This window comes from Bombyx mandarina, chromosome 07 (genome assembly GCF_030267445.1).
Source record: "Bombyx mandarina strain Sakado chromosome 07, ASM3026744v2".
Taxonomy (NCBI): Eukaryota; Metazoa; Arthropoda; class Insecta; order Lepidoptera; family Bombycidae; genus Bombyx; species Bombyx mandarina.
This window is the reverse complement of record NC_143214.1, coordinates 8041369-8055121: the sequence shown is the minus strand read 5'-3', so window position 1 is coordinate 8055121 and position 13753 is coordinate 8041369. Positions and strand designations below refer to the sequence as shown.

At 39.5% G+C, this 13753-nt stretch overlaps 1 protein-coding gene across 1 annotated transcript; it reads left to right on the top strand.

Annotated features, from left to right (window-relative positions):
* Positions 1–1331: 1331 nt before the first annotated feature.
* LOC114249520 (uncharacterized) lies at positions 1332–13206 on the top strand. Its single transcript, XM_089728688.1, has 6 exons — positions 1332–1640; positions 6544–6697; positions 9122–9245; positions 10198–10332; positions 12030–12243; positions 12950–13206. Exons 1-6 carry the CDS (start codon positions 1481–1483, stop codon positions 13099–13101), a joined length of 939 nt encoding a protein of 312 aa, XP_089584814.1. The 5' UTR covers positions 1332–1480; the 3' UTR covers positions 13102–13206.
* Positions 13207–13753: the final 547 nt, after the last annotated feature.

Genomic DNA, 13753 nt, shown 5'->3' with positions numbered 1-13753 from the left:
TCGCCTGCCAGGATGACGGAGTCTCCCATGCCGAACAGTGACTCGATGTCACTGCTCAGAAGGGGCTTGTCCGGGGGGAGATAGACGGATGCGATGACGATCGGCTGGTGTCCCGTCAGCGAGATACGGCACACTGACGCCTCGATATGTGAGAGCGAGGGGATATCGAGAGGGACAACGTGCAGGGCCCGCCTATAGTAAATGGCAGTCCCGCCTTTGGAGGCGGTGAGTCTGTCATTCCTAACCATGACGTAATTCGCGACTTTCGGGTCACGACGCGAGGGCTTCAGGCAGGTCTCCTGCACTAGCAGAATATCTACAAGATTGGCCGGTGTGACGCAGGTCACTTCCTTTTTATACAATTTGTTCGACACCATAACATTTTATATTTTTACAAAAACAATTATTAAGGTAATCGATGCAGTTTTACTATGTTAAATTGATTTGATTTTATTACAATTGATTTTAAAATATTAGCACTAAAATAATCTATCAGCGAAAGTAATTCATGTCTAGAATTAACCAATCACAATAAATGTGACTACCACCATTTCAACCAAAATGGAAGTAGTTAAAGGAATTCGGCCTCGTAGTAAAACCGCCTAATTATCACATTGCGACATTGTTCACAAATCAACAAATCGTCATTAAATAATTTAAGCAATGCTTTTATAACAAATAAACTTAAAATCAAGTTTCTAAAAATCGTTGAGGCAACACGGCCATACTGATGCACGATGCGTGCTCTGCATCGCTTCTGGTATGTCCTGTAATAACTGAAGTCAAGAACTTCCACAGTTCACTTAACCATTGCGTATAATCTTTGCATTAGTTTTTGCAAACTGGCTTTTGTATTAGTGTTTTAAATGCTAATTATCGAAATAATCAGATGACTGTTCATTCCACATGACAACAGCACTAGCATATTATTATGTTATCGTAATAGGAAAGGATAGGGTGGTGATGGGTCGATACTGCTGAACACAGGGGCCCTAAAGGAGTGAGTGGAGGGTCGATGCTGTGCTCTGGGCGGTCTCGTACGCCGTGATACACAGGGGACTATAATTCTTTCAGGACAGGGCATTGGCTTATAGGGTGGGGCAGCCGTTGTAACTATACTGAGACCTTAGAACTTGTATCTCAAGGTGGGTGGCGCATTTACGTTGTAGATGTGTATGGGCTCCAGTAACCACTCAACATCAGGTGGGCTGTGAGCTCGTCCAACCATCTAAGCAAAAAAAAAAGTAAGCGGTCGGATTATTGGTTCGCCGATGAAACACAGACATATAAAAACATTCACAACGTTACGGTCTAACTTTAAGGTATCTACGCGATATGAAGTGTGTAGCCGACCAGTTTTTAAGGTCACAAATCACATCATTCGTTGCGATAAAGCGCTAGTGTCTATACGCCTGTTCTCAGCATACCTGATTAGCGTTAGTGTTATTTAATTTACGTTTGTACTCAAAGCCGTATCGAAATGCATTTAACGTTGAAACAAAAGCTGTTAGAAGTTCCCGAAGACACGGCGCAGCAGATACAAATGTTGTACGGCTACGATGAAAGAAAAATGAATGAGGCCGTCGATATTTTGGAGGAATGGCTGAAGAAACAGAATCATTTCCTGAAGAAAGATTTTCGTGAGTAGCTCGTTAACTATATTTTCTAATTTGCCTAAATATTACACAACTTATTCATATTTTTTTTTGGTAATTTTTTCTTTGGAGTCTTCGACTTAGAGCTTCAATTACCGCCACGAATCTTTGTAAGTGGAAAGTTAATTTTACAGCCAGGACCGAATTAATTCGAGGAATAGAGAGGATTAATTAAAGGAAATAAAATAAGATTCGACTTGTTTCGAAGTCGTCGTGGCCTAAAGGATAAGACGTCCGGTGCATTGGTGTTGAGCGATGCACCGGTGTTCGAACCCCAGGCGAGTAACAATTTTCCTAATGAAATACGTATTCAACAAATGTTCACGATTGACTTCCACGGTGAAGGAATAACATCGTGTAATAAAAATCAAACCCGCAAAATTATAATTTGCGTAATTACTGGTGGTAGGCCCTCTTGAGAGTCCGCGTGGGTAGGTACCACTACCCTGTCTATTTCTGCCGTGAAGCAGTAATGCGTTTCGGTTTAAAGGGTGGGGAAGCCGTTGTAACTATACTTGAGACCTTAGAACTTATATCTCAAGGTGGATGGCGCATTAACGTTGTAGATGTTAATGGGCTCTAGTAACCACTTAACACCAGGTGGGCTGTGAGCTCTTCCAACCATCTAAGCAATAAATAAATAAATGCGTCCTAAAAGCTTCTGAACATCTTAATTTTCTGATTTCATCATCGCCTAAAGAAAACATGAACTAAGTTTTTTTTTTTTTTTTTATTGCCTTTGTAGGCAGACGGGCATACGGCCCACCTGATGGTGAGTGGTTACCGTCGCCCATGGACTTCAGCAATGCAAGGGGCAGAGCCAAGCCGCTGCCTTAGTAGTAGTAGTAGCTTTTAGCCTTAATAGATACTAAGCAGGGTCAGTAGATTTATTTTTCGAGACTTTAGTTAATATAGTAGTTAAAACGTTATATGTCGAGTATATCCGGGCGATGCGCGATATTTAGCGGGTAGTGAGTCGGGGTCAGCGGAGCGACGATATCGAAGGCGAGATCATCGACTAACGCGTCGAGGCGCCTGCCATTCTCTGTTGTGGTGTGTGAATTCCACCTGACGTGTTTACAATTTAGGTCGCCCGCCAGAATGACAGAGCTTTCCATGCCGACCAGCGCCTCGACATCACTGCTTATAACGATCTTATCCGGTGGAAGATAAACGGACGCGATAACGATCGGCGCGTGTCCAGTCAGTGAGATTCGGCATACTGATATTTCGATGTTAGAAAGCGCGGGGGGTCGAGTCGGACGCAGTGCAGGGCTCTTCTATAGTAAATGACGGTACCACCACCACGAGCAGTGAGCCTGTCGTTTCGAACCATGTTAAAGTTCGCGATTTTAGGGTCGCGGCGCGCGGGCTTAAGCAAGGTCTCCTGCACCAAAATTATGTCAATTTGATGGTCACGCAAAAAATCACAAACCTGATCACGTTGATTTACGTTAAAAAATCCTATCGTTACGGATAGGGGCTTTAATCTAGTGAAGTGAGGGGAGGATGTACGTATTTAACGACGCGTATACGTCAACGTATTCTTGCACAACGGCGATGAATTGTTGTGCAGTGGAGGCGGCGCGTATGGCGTCACCCAAAGCATTAACGCGCTCAAAGTCGATCGACTGAAAAAAGTCGATCGCTAGAGCGAGATTGTCGGACGCGGTCGGAGGGCAGGTCGCGGGGGAGGGACGAATCGCGGGGGAGGGGCGAGTTACGGAGAGAGTTGCAGCCGTGTTCGTGTACGGCAACGGCTTAGCCCAGGCCGAGATACTGGGCACCGTCGCTGGGACGAAGGCAGACTTAGCCTTCGGCACAGAGGGTGCCGAGGCCTCGTCAGGGCCGGAAGCTCGGAGACGGTTTTGGCGGGCAACGCAACGATTTATTTTTGGGGCTCGGGGGCATCCACGGTAATTCGCAGGGTGACCCTGTGTACGGCACAGGACGCAGCTAGGCGGTTCCATTGCGGTTTTTTGATCGCGACTACAAAGGCTCGTGGCGTGATCGCCCAAACACTTGACACATCTAGGGCGCGCGTGACAAATACGGAAAGAGTGCCCGTACAACTGACAGTTGTAGCACTGGCTCGGAGTGCCTTTTTTATGGGGAGTTTCGACGGTTATTCCGGAAAGCCTACAGACTGTTCGAACGTTGAATATTTGCTTACCCTCGAGGGTAGGCTGGAGGGCGACGAGAACCATATATTATAGCTTCCTCCCGCGTCCTGTATGCATGCGGTGCACGGAATTGACTAGCAGACCTTGTTCTAGAAGGTCGGTCTTGACGAGATCGGCATCTAATTCCTTCGGGATGCCACGTATGACCGCGCGGAGCTCACGCTCCTCCTGAAACGTATAAGTGTGGAAACTTATACGCTCGTTTCGGAGGTAGCTTGAGAGGGCCCTATGGTCGTCGGGTGTCGTTACCTTACTTGAATCCCGTTCGCGAGATTACGGTCGCTGATAAAATTAATTTTTTTGGCCTTAAGGGCTAGAGAAACTCGGTCCCAAGCTGCCTTCTCTTGAAGGATTACCGGGGGAGGGGTCTGAGTCTTATTTTGTACCACTGAACGCGGCGACGGTGTGGCACGGGCAGAGGGAGCAATGGGGGTCGGAGAACGGGGGCACGACGCGTTCGCGGCTTTAAAAATTTTAGCAGCCGCGGGAGCTCGGGACTCCGCGGCGCGCTTCTTACCCTTTTGGACGAGGGTGAATCCATCCGTCGATAAGGCGGGGATGAGGTCGACCTCCATGTCCGAGTCAGAGTCGGAGGACTAGAAGGCGGGAGCAGACGACCAACGGGCAGATGCAGGACGTCCGTCAGACGTAACGGAGCCCGCGGACGCGCGCATTTTGATGATGTATTATTTATAAACATATTTTTCTAAAGGACATGGGCCACTCTCCATTCATTGCACGGCCCACTAAACGAAGTTCAAGGACAGTAATGAAATTAAGTTTAAATAACAGTATATATAGATATCCCTTTTATTATAAAGAAATTAAAATCAATATTGTTCATGGGGATACAGAAATATTTCAAAAATAAGATAAGATTTTTAGGTTACCTATATCATATGATTTGCTGTCAATACATTTATACTTTAACATCATCATCAGCTTAAATATTATTTATATTACTATACTTTATAACACAGACCTAATTCAATGAACGCCAAGACTTAATTTTAGGCATAACAAAATATAATAAGCACGTATATCGCAACGAAACACTTAATAATATCCACAATGCGCACGAGTGCGAAAACGACTGATCAAATGGTTCACGTTAATAAACATTAGACAAGCGTAGTTTTTTTTTTGCTTAAGATCAATAATTATTGGTCAACGTAATGATTTATTCTACGGATTTAAAAGTATAAAAATAGATTTTTGCTTAGATATAATGTTTTATATTAGTTTTAAAATCCATTAATTAAATATGTTAATATATTTTGCTAGTTTTTTGCAATATAATGTCTTTTTTAAGAAGAATTAATGTGAATTGTTTAAAATATAAATATGTTTTACCTATGGCAGCTCCTTCAATATTATCAATGTAGCTTAGTCATGCTAATTTCTTTTTATTTATGATTTTAATTATCCCACCATTAAAATACCCTTCAATTTTATAATAAGTATGTAAAAATGAAATGTTTTTTCTATAGATATTTCATTCGTGTCCTTGAGAGCACGAGTAACTGGGGCGAAAATGGCCCATGTCCTTTTGTATTAGATTAGAAGCTTTGAAAATCAGTTTCATAGTAATTTTGCTTTTAAACGTGCCGAATTTACCATTTAAATTTTGCATTCATTCGTTGGTTTCAAACAAGAAGCAGGTATGTTTTTTTTATGATTGAAAGATTACTGGTGGCCCGAAGGCCTTTCCAGTTTCACCAGGACAGGTGGGCGAGCAAAGGCTCATTCAGGAGGGGTGGGATTTGCTAACAAGTGCCCGAGCGCCTCCGAAGGAGACCTAACAACTCAAGAGCAATTGCTTCGCGAATGAATTTACTACCGGATCGGAATCGCGACCCGCTGAGAAGATCCGGTGAGAAACTCAGCGGGCTGATGCATGGGTTAGGTTGCACGTCGACCTCTTTGTCGAGTTCGACAGTACGGTTACCGGGGTCCCTAAGCCTGCTCCTAGTATTAGAGCTGAAGGCGTCTAATGCAAAGGTTATTGGATCTGATGGATCCGTAAGGACGTGTAAGCAGGTATATGATTACTGATAATACATATTGGTTAGCCTTCCTTTCGTTGAGAGTAAGGCGTCTTGTGAGCTCGTATGGGACAATTAATTTTCGGTATGGAAACTAGCGACATCTTATAGCGGAAGCCCCTAAGCTTAAATGTTGTATTGTATAACTAAATATAGAAAAATAAAAAAAGAACTTACAAGTCTTTATTTGTTATAGATAAATTGATTAAATTTTATCAATTGATTAAATTTTATCAATTTGTAGTTTCTGAAAATTTACAAAATCTTTCATTAAAAATAAAATGTAGGATAGGTAATATGTTACTGCCATCTACAAGAGTAATGAGAAACTAATAGAAGCGAAGCCATCTAGTGGCCGACGCCCTTAAACATGGAAACTTCGACTTTATCCCTCAAGGTTAATGGCATCTTTCGCATTGTGATGTATCATCCAAAAACGAAGAGCAGATTATTGGGCTCCTAAGTAATCCTGGATAGGATTACCCGCAGTCCCTGGTCTACACGTGCGTGTGACATTTGAAACAGCTCCAAAATATCGTGAACTTATTGTAATAAAAATTTCTCAATATATACTCGATAAGCAATAGTGTTTTTAACGTAGATACCCGCGACAATTTGACCCATTCTACCGTCCTAAGAAAAACTTATACAATTTTGCAGCAAGAATATACTTGGAGACGAATATAATAGGAAGCAAAGGTTCTATCGAGAGAACTAAATCAAAACTGGACAAGTTGTTCGCTCTCCGGACTGTTCTACGGAAGTTTTATGAATTCAATGATATCAGAAATGAGTTTAAAAACCTGTTCTCGTGGTATGTATATATTTTGTATAAACTTTATTAACTACATTAAAATTTGCACAGCTGTTATAACTACAGAAGTGTATCTTTATGTTCGTCACTATTAAAGATTTATTTATGTATCGTATATGTTGTTATCACATTATGAGCGAGTCGAGCACGCGGCCAACTTGATGATGTTACGTGTTTATCGAATTCCGTAAACATAACAACGTGAATGCAACCTTGAGATATGACTCGATTTTGTTACGCCCTCGGAACTAGGACCACGACTGTCTCGCGACAGAAATAGGCAAGTTGGTCGTACCAAACAGCTCGGAGAATATGACCTTCCATCGAGTTATGATTACTCTAAGTATTTTCATTGATTTTCGTCGGGTATTGGGAGTCGCATAGTCGAGTTGTTCATTTGTTATATTTTTTCTGCATGCACCTGTTTTGAATTGCAATCCAGATTGTTATATTAAATATTTAATAATTAATTTAACTCATAACTTCTATGGTTGTTATTTGTTGTATGCATCAATAAAGAAAAAAAAAAGAATGCCTCACAGTAATCAATCAAAGAGGCGTCGGAAACAATAAAATTAATGTAAAAATATTTAGATAAAACCGTAAATTAACCGTAATTTTGCTTGTTCTCTTTGCTAACGATGGTTTTATTACGTTTCCAGCGGATTGCACGTCAAAAACAAAACCAATACCGCAAACGTTCTGATTTACCTACAACCGCGTCTTACACATATTCTTTTTTTTTTATTGCTTAGATGGGTGGACGAGCTCACAGCCCACCTGGTGTTAAGTGGTTACTGGATCCCATAGACATCTACAATGTAAATGCGCCACCTATCTTGAGATATAAGTTCTAAGGTCTCAAGTATAGTTACAACGGCTGCCCCACCCTTCAAACCGAAACGCATTACTGCTTCACGGCAGAAATAGGCAGAGCGGTGGTACCTACCCGCGCGGACTCACAAGAGGTCCTACCACCAGTAATTACGCAAATTATAATTTTGCGGGTTTGATTTTTATTACACGATGTTATTCCTTCACCGTGAAAGTCAATCGTGAACATTTGTTGAGTACGTATTTCATTAGAAAAATTGGTACCCGCCTGAGATTCGAACACCGGTGCATCGCTCAACACGAATGCACCGGACGTCTTATCCTTTAGGCCACGACGACGACATATTCTCAAAAGAACCGTTAGAATTTCAGTTTTACAACATTCAGTTTTAATATATTTAATGTTTTTAATACGCTTTTATTATCATCAGACGTACATATGTTAGTATGTAAGTTTGTAACGGAATCTTTGAACATGATTTTGACCCCCTTCAAAATGTCGGATTAACTCGAAATTTGGTATACTTATTAAGGACCGATGACAATTCAATATTAAAAAAAATAGAAAAAATTGAAATTCAACTAAAAAATGAAAAATAAATAATAGTTTAAAAAACTAACAAAATACGCTTTTATAGAAAATCCTACTACAAATAGAATAAAATTATAAATTATAAATATTAATATTTTATATAATAATATTTTATATTTTATTATATTATTAATATTAATATTTTATATTTTATATAATATATTATATAATAATATTATTAATAAATAAAAAATAAATTTTAATAAAATTGATATAAAAATAGTATAAGAAAAAATGACTTCATTTTAAAAAAAACGTGGGGCGCATGGTATCAGTAGTTATAAATATTTTATGAACAGATATGAGTAGAAGGGTTATTTTGATAATGTCCTAAAAAGCACCCCACGCTTTTTTACAGTAATGCTTTACAGTAATTTTTTTTTTCTTACACGATTTTCAATTCAAATTTATTAAAATTATTTTGTATTTTTTAGTTGGATTTTCTATAAAAGCGTATTTTGTTAGTTTTTTTAAACTATTATTTATTTTTACTAAGAAATTATGCAAATAAAATCATTCAGGTTTGAGTAGCTATTAGCAGTAGATAGTATCATCTATTTCTTGCGCGAAATAATCGTTGACCAAATAAACGCGCTCCCATCCTGCTCATTAGCAGGATGTGAGCGCGGTTAAATATATTGCACATAAAAAAAAAATTACTGGTGGTAGGACGTCTTGTCCGCACGGGTAGATACCACCACCCCGTCTATGTCTGCCGTGAAGCAGTAATGCGTTTCGGTTTGAAGGGTGGGGTAGCCGTTGTAACTATACTGAGGCCTTAGAACTCATATATGAAGGTGGAAGGCATGTAATAAAAAAAAACACACACACAATTGAGATTTTTTGAACTCATCTCGATGTAGTTACTATTAACTATAGTTACTTTGATGTTATTAACAGTGACTACTTAACATCTGGTAGACCGTTAGTCTGACAGTCCGACCTCAGTAAGACAAACACTTTTTTTTTCCATTTTTATAACAGGTTTTTTGTTACAGTTCAAACATGCTAGCTATGCCTAAATTGACGAAAGAAAACAATAGACTTTTTGTAGTTAAAGTGATTGGAAACGAGTTCTTTGATAAAGTTCCATATTTAGATTATTACAAAATTATTATTGCGGTAAGTTTGCTTGTACCTATTATTATTATTATTTTTATTGCTCTCGCAAGGCCCAAGCCGGTTTGAAGTCGTCGTGGCCTAAAGGATAAGAATTCCGGTGCATTCGTATGTAGCGATGCACCGGTGTTCGAATCCCGCAGGCTGGTACCAATTTTATTAATGAAATACTTACTTAACAAATGTTCGCGGTTGACTTCCACGGTGAAGGAATAACATCGTTTAAAAAAAATGAAACCCGCAAAATTATACTATGCGTAATCACTGGTGGTGGGACCTCGTGTGAGTCCGCACGGGTAGGTACATTTACGTTGTAGATGTCTATGGGTTCCAGTAACCACTTAACACCAGGTGGGCTGTGAGCCTGTCCACCCATCTAAGCATTAAAAAAAAGCGGTCACGTTGGATGCAGGTGGCAACGGACCGGCCGCACTGGAGATCACTTGGAGAGGCCTATGTTCAGCAGTGGACAGGCTGAAATCATTGTAACCCAAGTTTTAAAAAAATACTTAACCTTAAGCTCTATCTCCAAAATTCCATTTAATTTGTGCCATGCAGATAGCAGAATTACCGAAAACTCTTTTTTATTGCCCTTGTAGTCAGGCGAGCATACGCCCACCTGATGGTGAGTGTTTACCGTCGCCCATGGACTTCAGCAAGGTAATGTGCTGAGCCAAACCGCTGCCTACAATTAGGTACTCTCCACAAGCCTCGTTCGAAGAAGCGCTCGGTAAAAACACCGTGCAGGGGAGTTCATTCCAAAGTCGGATGGTACGTGGCAAAAAAGATCTCTGGAAACGCACTGAATGACCGCAGCGGCTCCAAGTATTAGGGGTGAACTGTATACTCCGTACATTCGTAGGCCGTATTAAAAAACTTTGCAAATCCAAATTTAAAAAAAACTGTCATAACTCATGCAACGTCAGTTTTTTAATAAAAATATTTTCCTTTTTAGTATGTAGAATACTTCAGGATGTATGATTACTCGGACGGATACAGAGCAGTTATTGACTACAGGGATATCAACATTATGAGTATAATAGCTCGCGTCAACCTGGTAGAGTTAAAAGAGTTTTCCACACTTATTTTAGTAAGTACATTCATTTTTATGTTCAAAAATGTTATATGTCAAATTTATCACGTACAAGCTTCATTAAAATTTATTCCGAAAATCACATTCCAAACGCATCGTCGTCTAAAGAATGAGGTGGAGTGGGGGTGAGGTAGTGAAGAGTGATGTCGTGTTAAACAATGCGACTGTATCACACAAACTATCCGGTCATCGTTCTCGTCGAACCCGTCGCTTCAGACGAAGGGATCGGCAAGTAAATTAACCTACAGACACAGCCCACGAATTTCTCGCCGCATCTTCTCAATTGGTCGCGTTTCTGATCCGGTGGTAGATTTAGTTGCTAGGGTTAGTGTTAGCAACCTCTTGAGGCTTGAGCCTCATGAGCCTCACCTACTTGTTAGGATTACGCTGAAATGGCCACTCAAGGCCATCAGCTTAGGTAGGGAAAAAAAACACAAACACGTAAGGAAATATATATGTGTACATGTATTATTCTTTTGCAAATACGTACTCAACATGTGCTCGCGAACGGCTTTCAGCATTCATCATACTATGAAGAACGTAATGTAATAAAAAAATCTATCTCGTAAAATAAAAAAAATACTATTAGTAGGACGTACTCTAAGGTGAGGTGTAACTATACTGAGACCTTAGAACTTATATCTCAAGGTGGGTGGCGCATTTATGTTGTAGATGTCTATGGGCTCCAGTAACCACTTAACACCAGGTGGGCTGTGAGCTCGTCCACCCATCTAAGCAAAAAAAAAAAAAAAAAAAAAAAAAAAAAAAAAAAAAAAAAAGGTGAGTTCCACTGAACAAAAGACGGACGGAGAGCTAGTTCCCGCGCCGCGTACAGTTAGATTGAGATAAACATACTTATAATATTAAATATTGGTCACTCTTGGTCTATCCACGAGGGATGTCTTGTTTCTGTGATTCCATAACAGAGAAAACAACAATAATGACTTAAAACCTTTAGAAATTGAAATATTTATCGCATACTAGCTGTCTCGGCAGACTTCGTAGTTCTCAATCGATAAATAAAATACCTAAGCTTTTATATAAATACTTCAAACAAAAAAAAGGAATCCGTCCGACGGGGGACACATCAGAGGAAAAAGAAAATAGATATTTGTTTTTATTGTTATTTTTATTTCATTCCGAGCATTTTCATATTTATCTAGCTTTTATACCTTCTCTGAACTTCCACAAATAATTCAAGACCAAAATTAGCCAAATCGGTTCAGTCGTTCTCGAGTTTTAGCGAGACTAACGAACAGCAATTCATTTTTTATATTATATAGATAATATCGCATCTTTATAAGTAGAATTGAAGTGGCCTAACTAAAAATTTAAAGAAAATGACATTTATACTTCAGACGACTTAGAAACATGTTGTCCGGGAGCCAGGTACAATTTCGGTCAAATATTTCTTCTCGAGCGAAACTTCGTAAAATGCATTTTCCGTCTCTTTTGAATCAAGCGTATACCTTAAACTTTAAGGTAAGCGCTTTAAGGTTTAAATTATAATATTAAAATAGTAACTGAAAAATTACAATTCTTAAATGTCATTTTTTTGCGTTTACCAAAAAACAAGAATTTTGGTCTAAGCCACTTTAATTTTCTATAAGAGCGATATGATGAATAATGAAATACATATAATATAGGTATATGTACATTGACAATTTGGAATATTTTTTACAATTTTTTCACAGTCCGGCTACGGTGCGAGGCTCAAAGGAATCCATATAATAACTACATCGAAGGCAGTCGAGAATTTGCTGAGAATAATAACACCGTTATTCAATCCAAAATTGGTGGCCAGATTCAGAGTTCACGGAACGTTGGAGTCATTACACGAAGTAATATCTCAGGATAGGTTACCAAAAGAGCTGGGGGGGACTGGACGATCGCTTAAAGAGATACAAAGTACTCGAATAAGTATTACGAAACATATTACTTAAAAATCGTGTACATCACCTACTTAAGTAAGCCTTAGACCAGCGGTCGGGGAACTGGGGTAAATTACCCCAAATGGGGTAAAATGAAATTTGGGGGGGGGGGTAAAAATGAAACTTTTGTGAGTACAAAAGTATATATTGAAATGAAACTTCTTTAGAATCGTTGTGATTGCAAACTCGATGAGACGAAATAAAACTCCTCAACTGTATATTATAACACATATATTATTATTATTACCGTTATATATTACTAGGTATTACATTGATAAATTGAATAAATGATGTTTAAAATATTAATTAAATTAATAATTAAAGAAAATATTTGAGAAAAAACAAAAAAAAGCCCGCTGAGTTTGTTTCGCCGGTTCTTCTTAGGACTGTGGCTTTTTAGGGAACCAGTAGAGTAGAGTTAGAGAGGTAGAGTTAACATTGTTATTTATCTCTCTCTCTCTCTCTCTCTCTCCCTCTCTCTCTCTCTCTCTCTCTCTCTCTCTCTCCCTCTCTCCCTCTCTCCCTCTCTCCCTCTCTCTCTCTCTCCCTCTCTCCCTCTCTCCCTCTCTCCCTCTCTCCCTCTCTCCCTCTCCCTCTAGTTATAGCCGCACAAAATAATATTAATACATCAGATCTGTTAGCTCTACCGTGATGGCTCACAATTTTTAATTACTACTTTTCAGATGACTGGATCGACCTATTGAGCTCGAAGGAGACCTCAGAATTCTTCCGCGAGATAAACAAAGCACAGGTCAACGAGGCGTATAGAATGGATGATTTGAAGAATGAAGAAATGGGATTGCCGGGAACTTTCAGAACATTAAGTGTTGATTAAGACAAAACAAAACAAAGAAAAACTGCATCGGCGTTTTGTTGTTTTTAAGCCTGCGTGTTCCGACAGCTATCATATATTCGAATTAAAATGTATGTGAACGGTGTAGATGTATTTTTTTAGTTATGGCCAGGTGCTAATGCCGCAAACTCAGGTTATTGTGAATAAATGTAAATAAAGAAATTTTAAATAACGAGATAATTTATGTCATAAATATGAATCAAGTATTCGTTTGGTGATGCTCAGACGGACCAATATTGTATTATATATTATATTATGGGCAGGCGACTTGGCTGTGCCCCTACCATTGCTGATGTCCACGAGCGACGTTAACCACTTACCATTAGGTAGCCTGTATATTAGTCTGCCTACAAAGGCAAAACCAAGGCAAAGGTACCACAACCCTGCCTAGTTCGGCTGCAGTAATGCATTTCGGTTGAAAGGATGGGGCAATCGTTGGACTATAAATCTGAAATTTATGTCTCAAGGTGGGTGACGACATCTACCTTGTAACCACTTAACATCTGTTAGGCCCTGAGCTCGTCAACTCTCCTAAGCAATAAAAAAAATTGTCATCTCCTTTCGGAGGCCAAGATCCATCTCTGGTCACTAAGCCAGAATTGGAAGTTGGTGCTGTAAGTATAATTGTTTCATA

What these genes read in the sequence shown, in the direction of transcription:
- LOC114249520 (XM_089728688.1), top strand. Translation starts at nt 1,481, where the DNA reads ATGCATTTAACGTTGAAACAAAAGCTGTTAGAAGTTCCCGAAGACACG. An exon ending in ATTACAAAATTATTATTGCG is followed by an intron (nt 9,246 to 10,197) that starts GTAAGTTTGCTT and finishes TTTCCTTTTTAG; the next exon opens with TATGTAGAATACTTCAGGAT. An exon ending in AGTTTTCCACACTTATTTTA is followed by an intron (nt 10,333 to 12,029) that starts GTAAGTACATTC and finishes ATTTTTTCACAG; the next exon opens with TCCGGCTACGGTGCGAGGCT.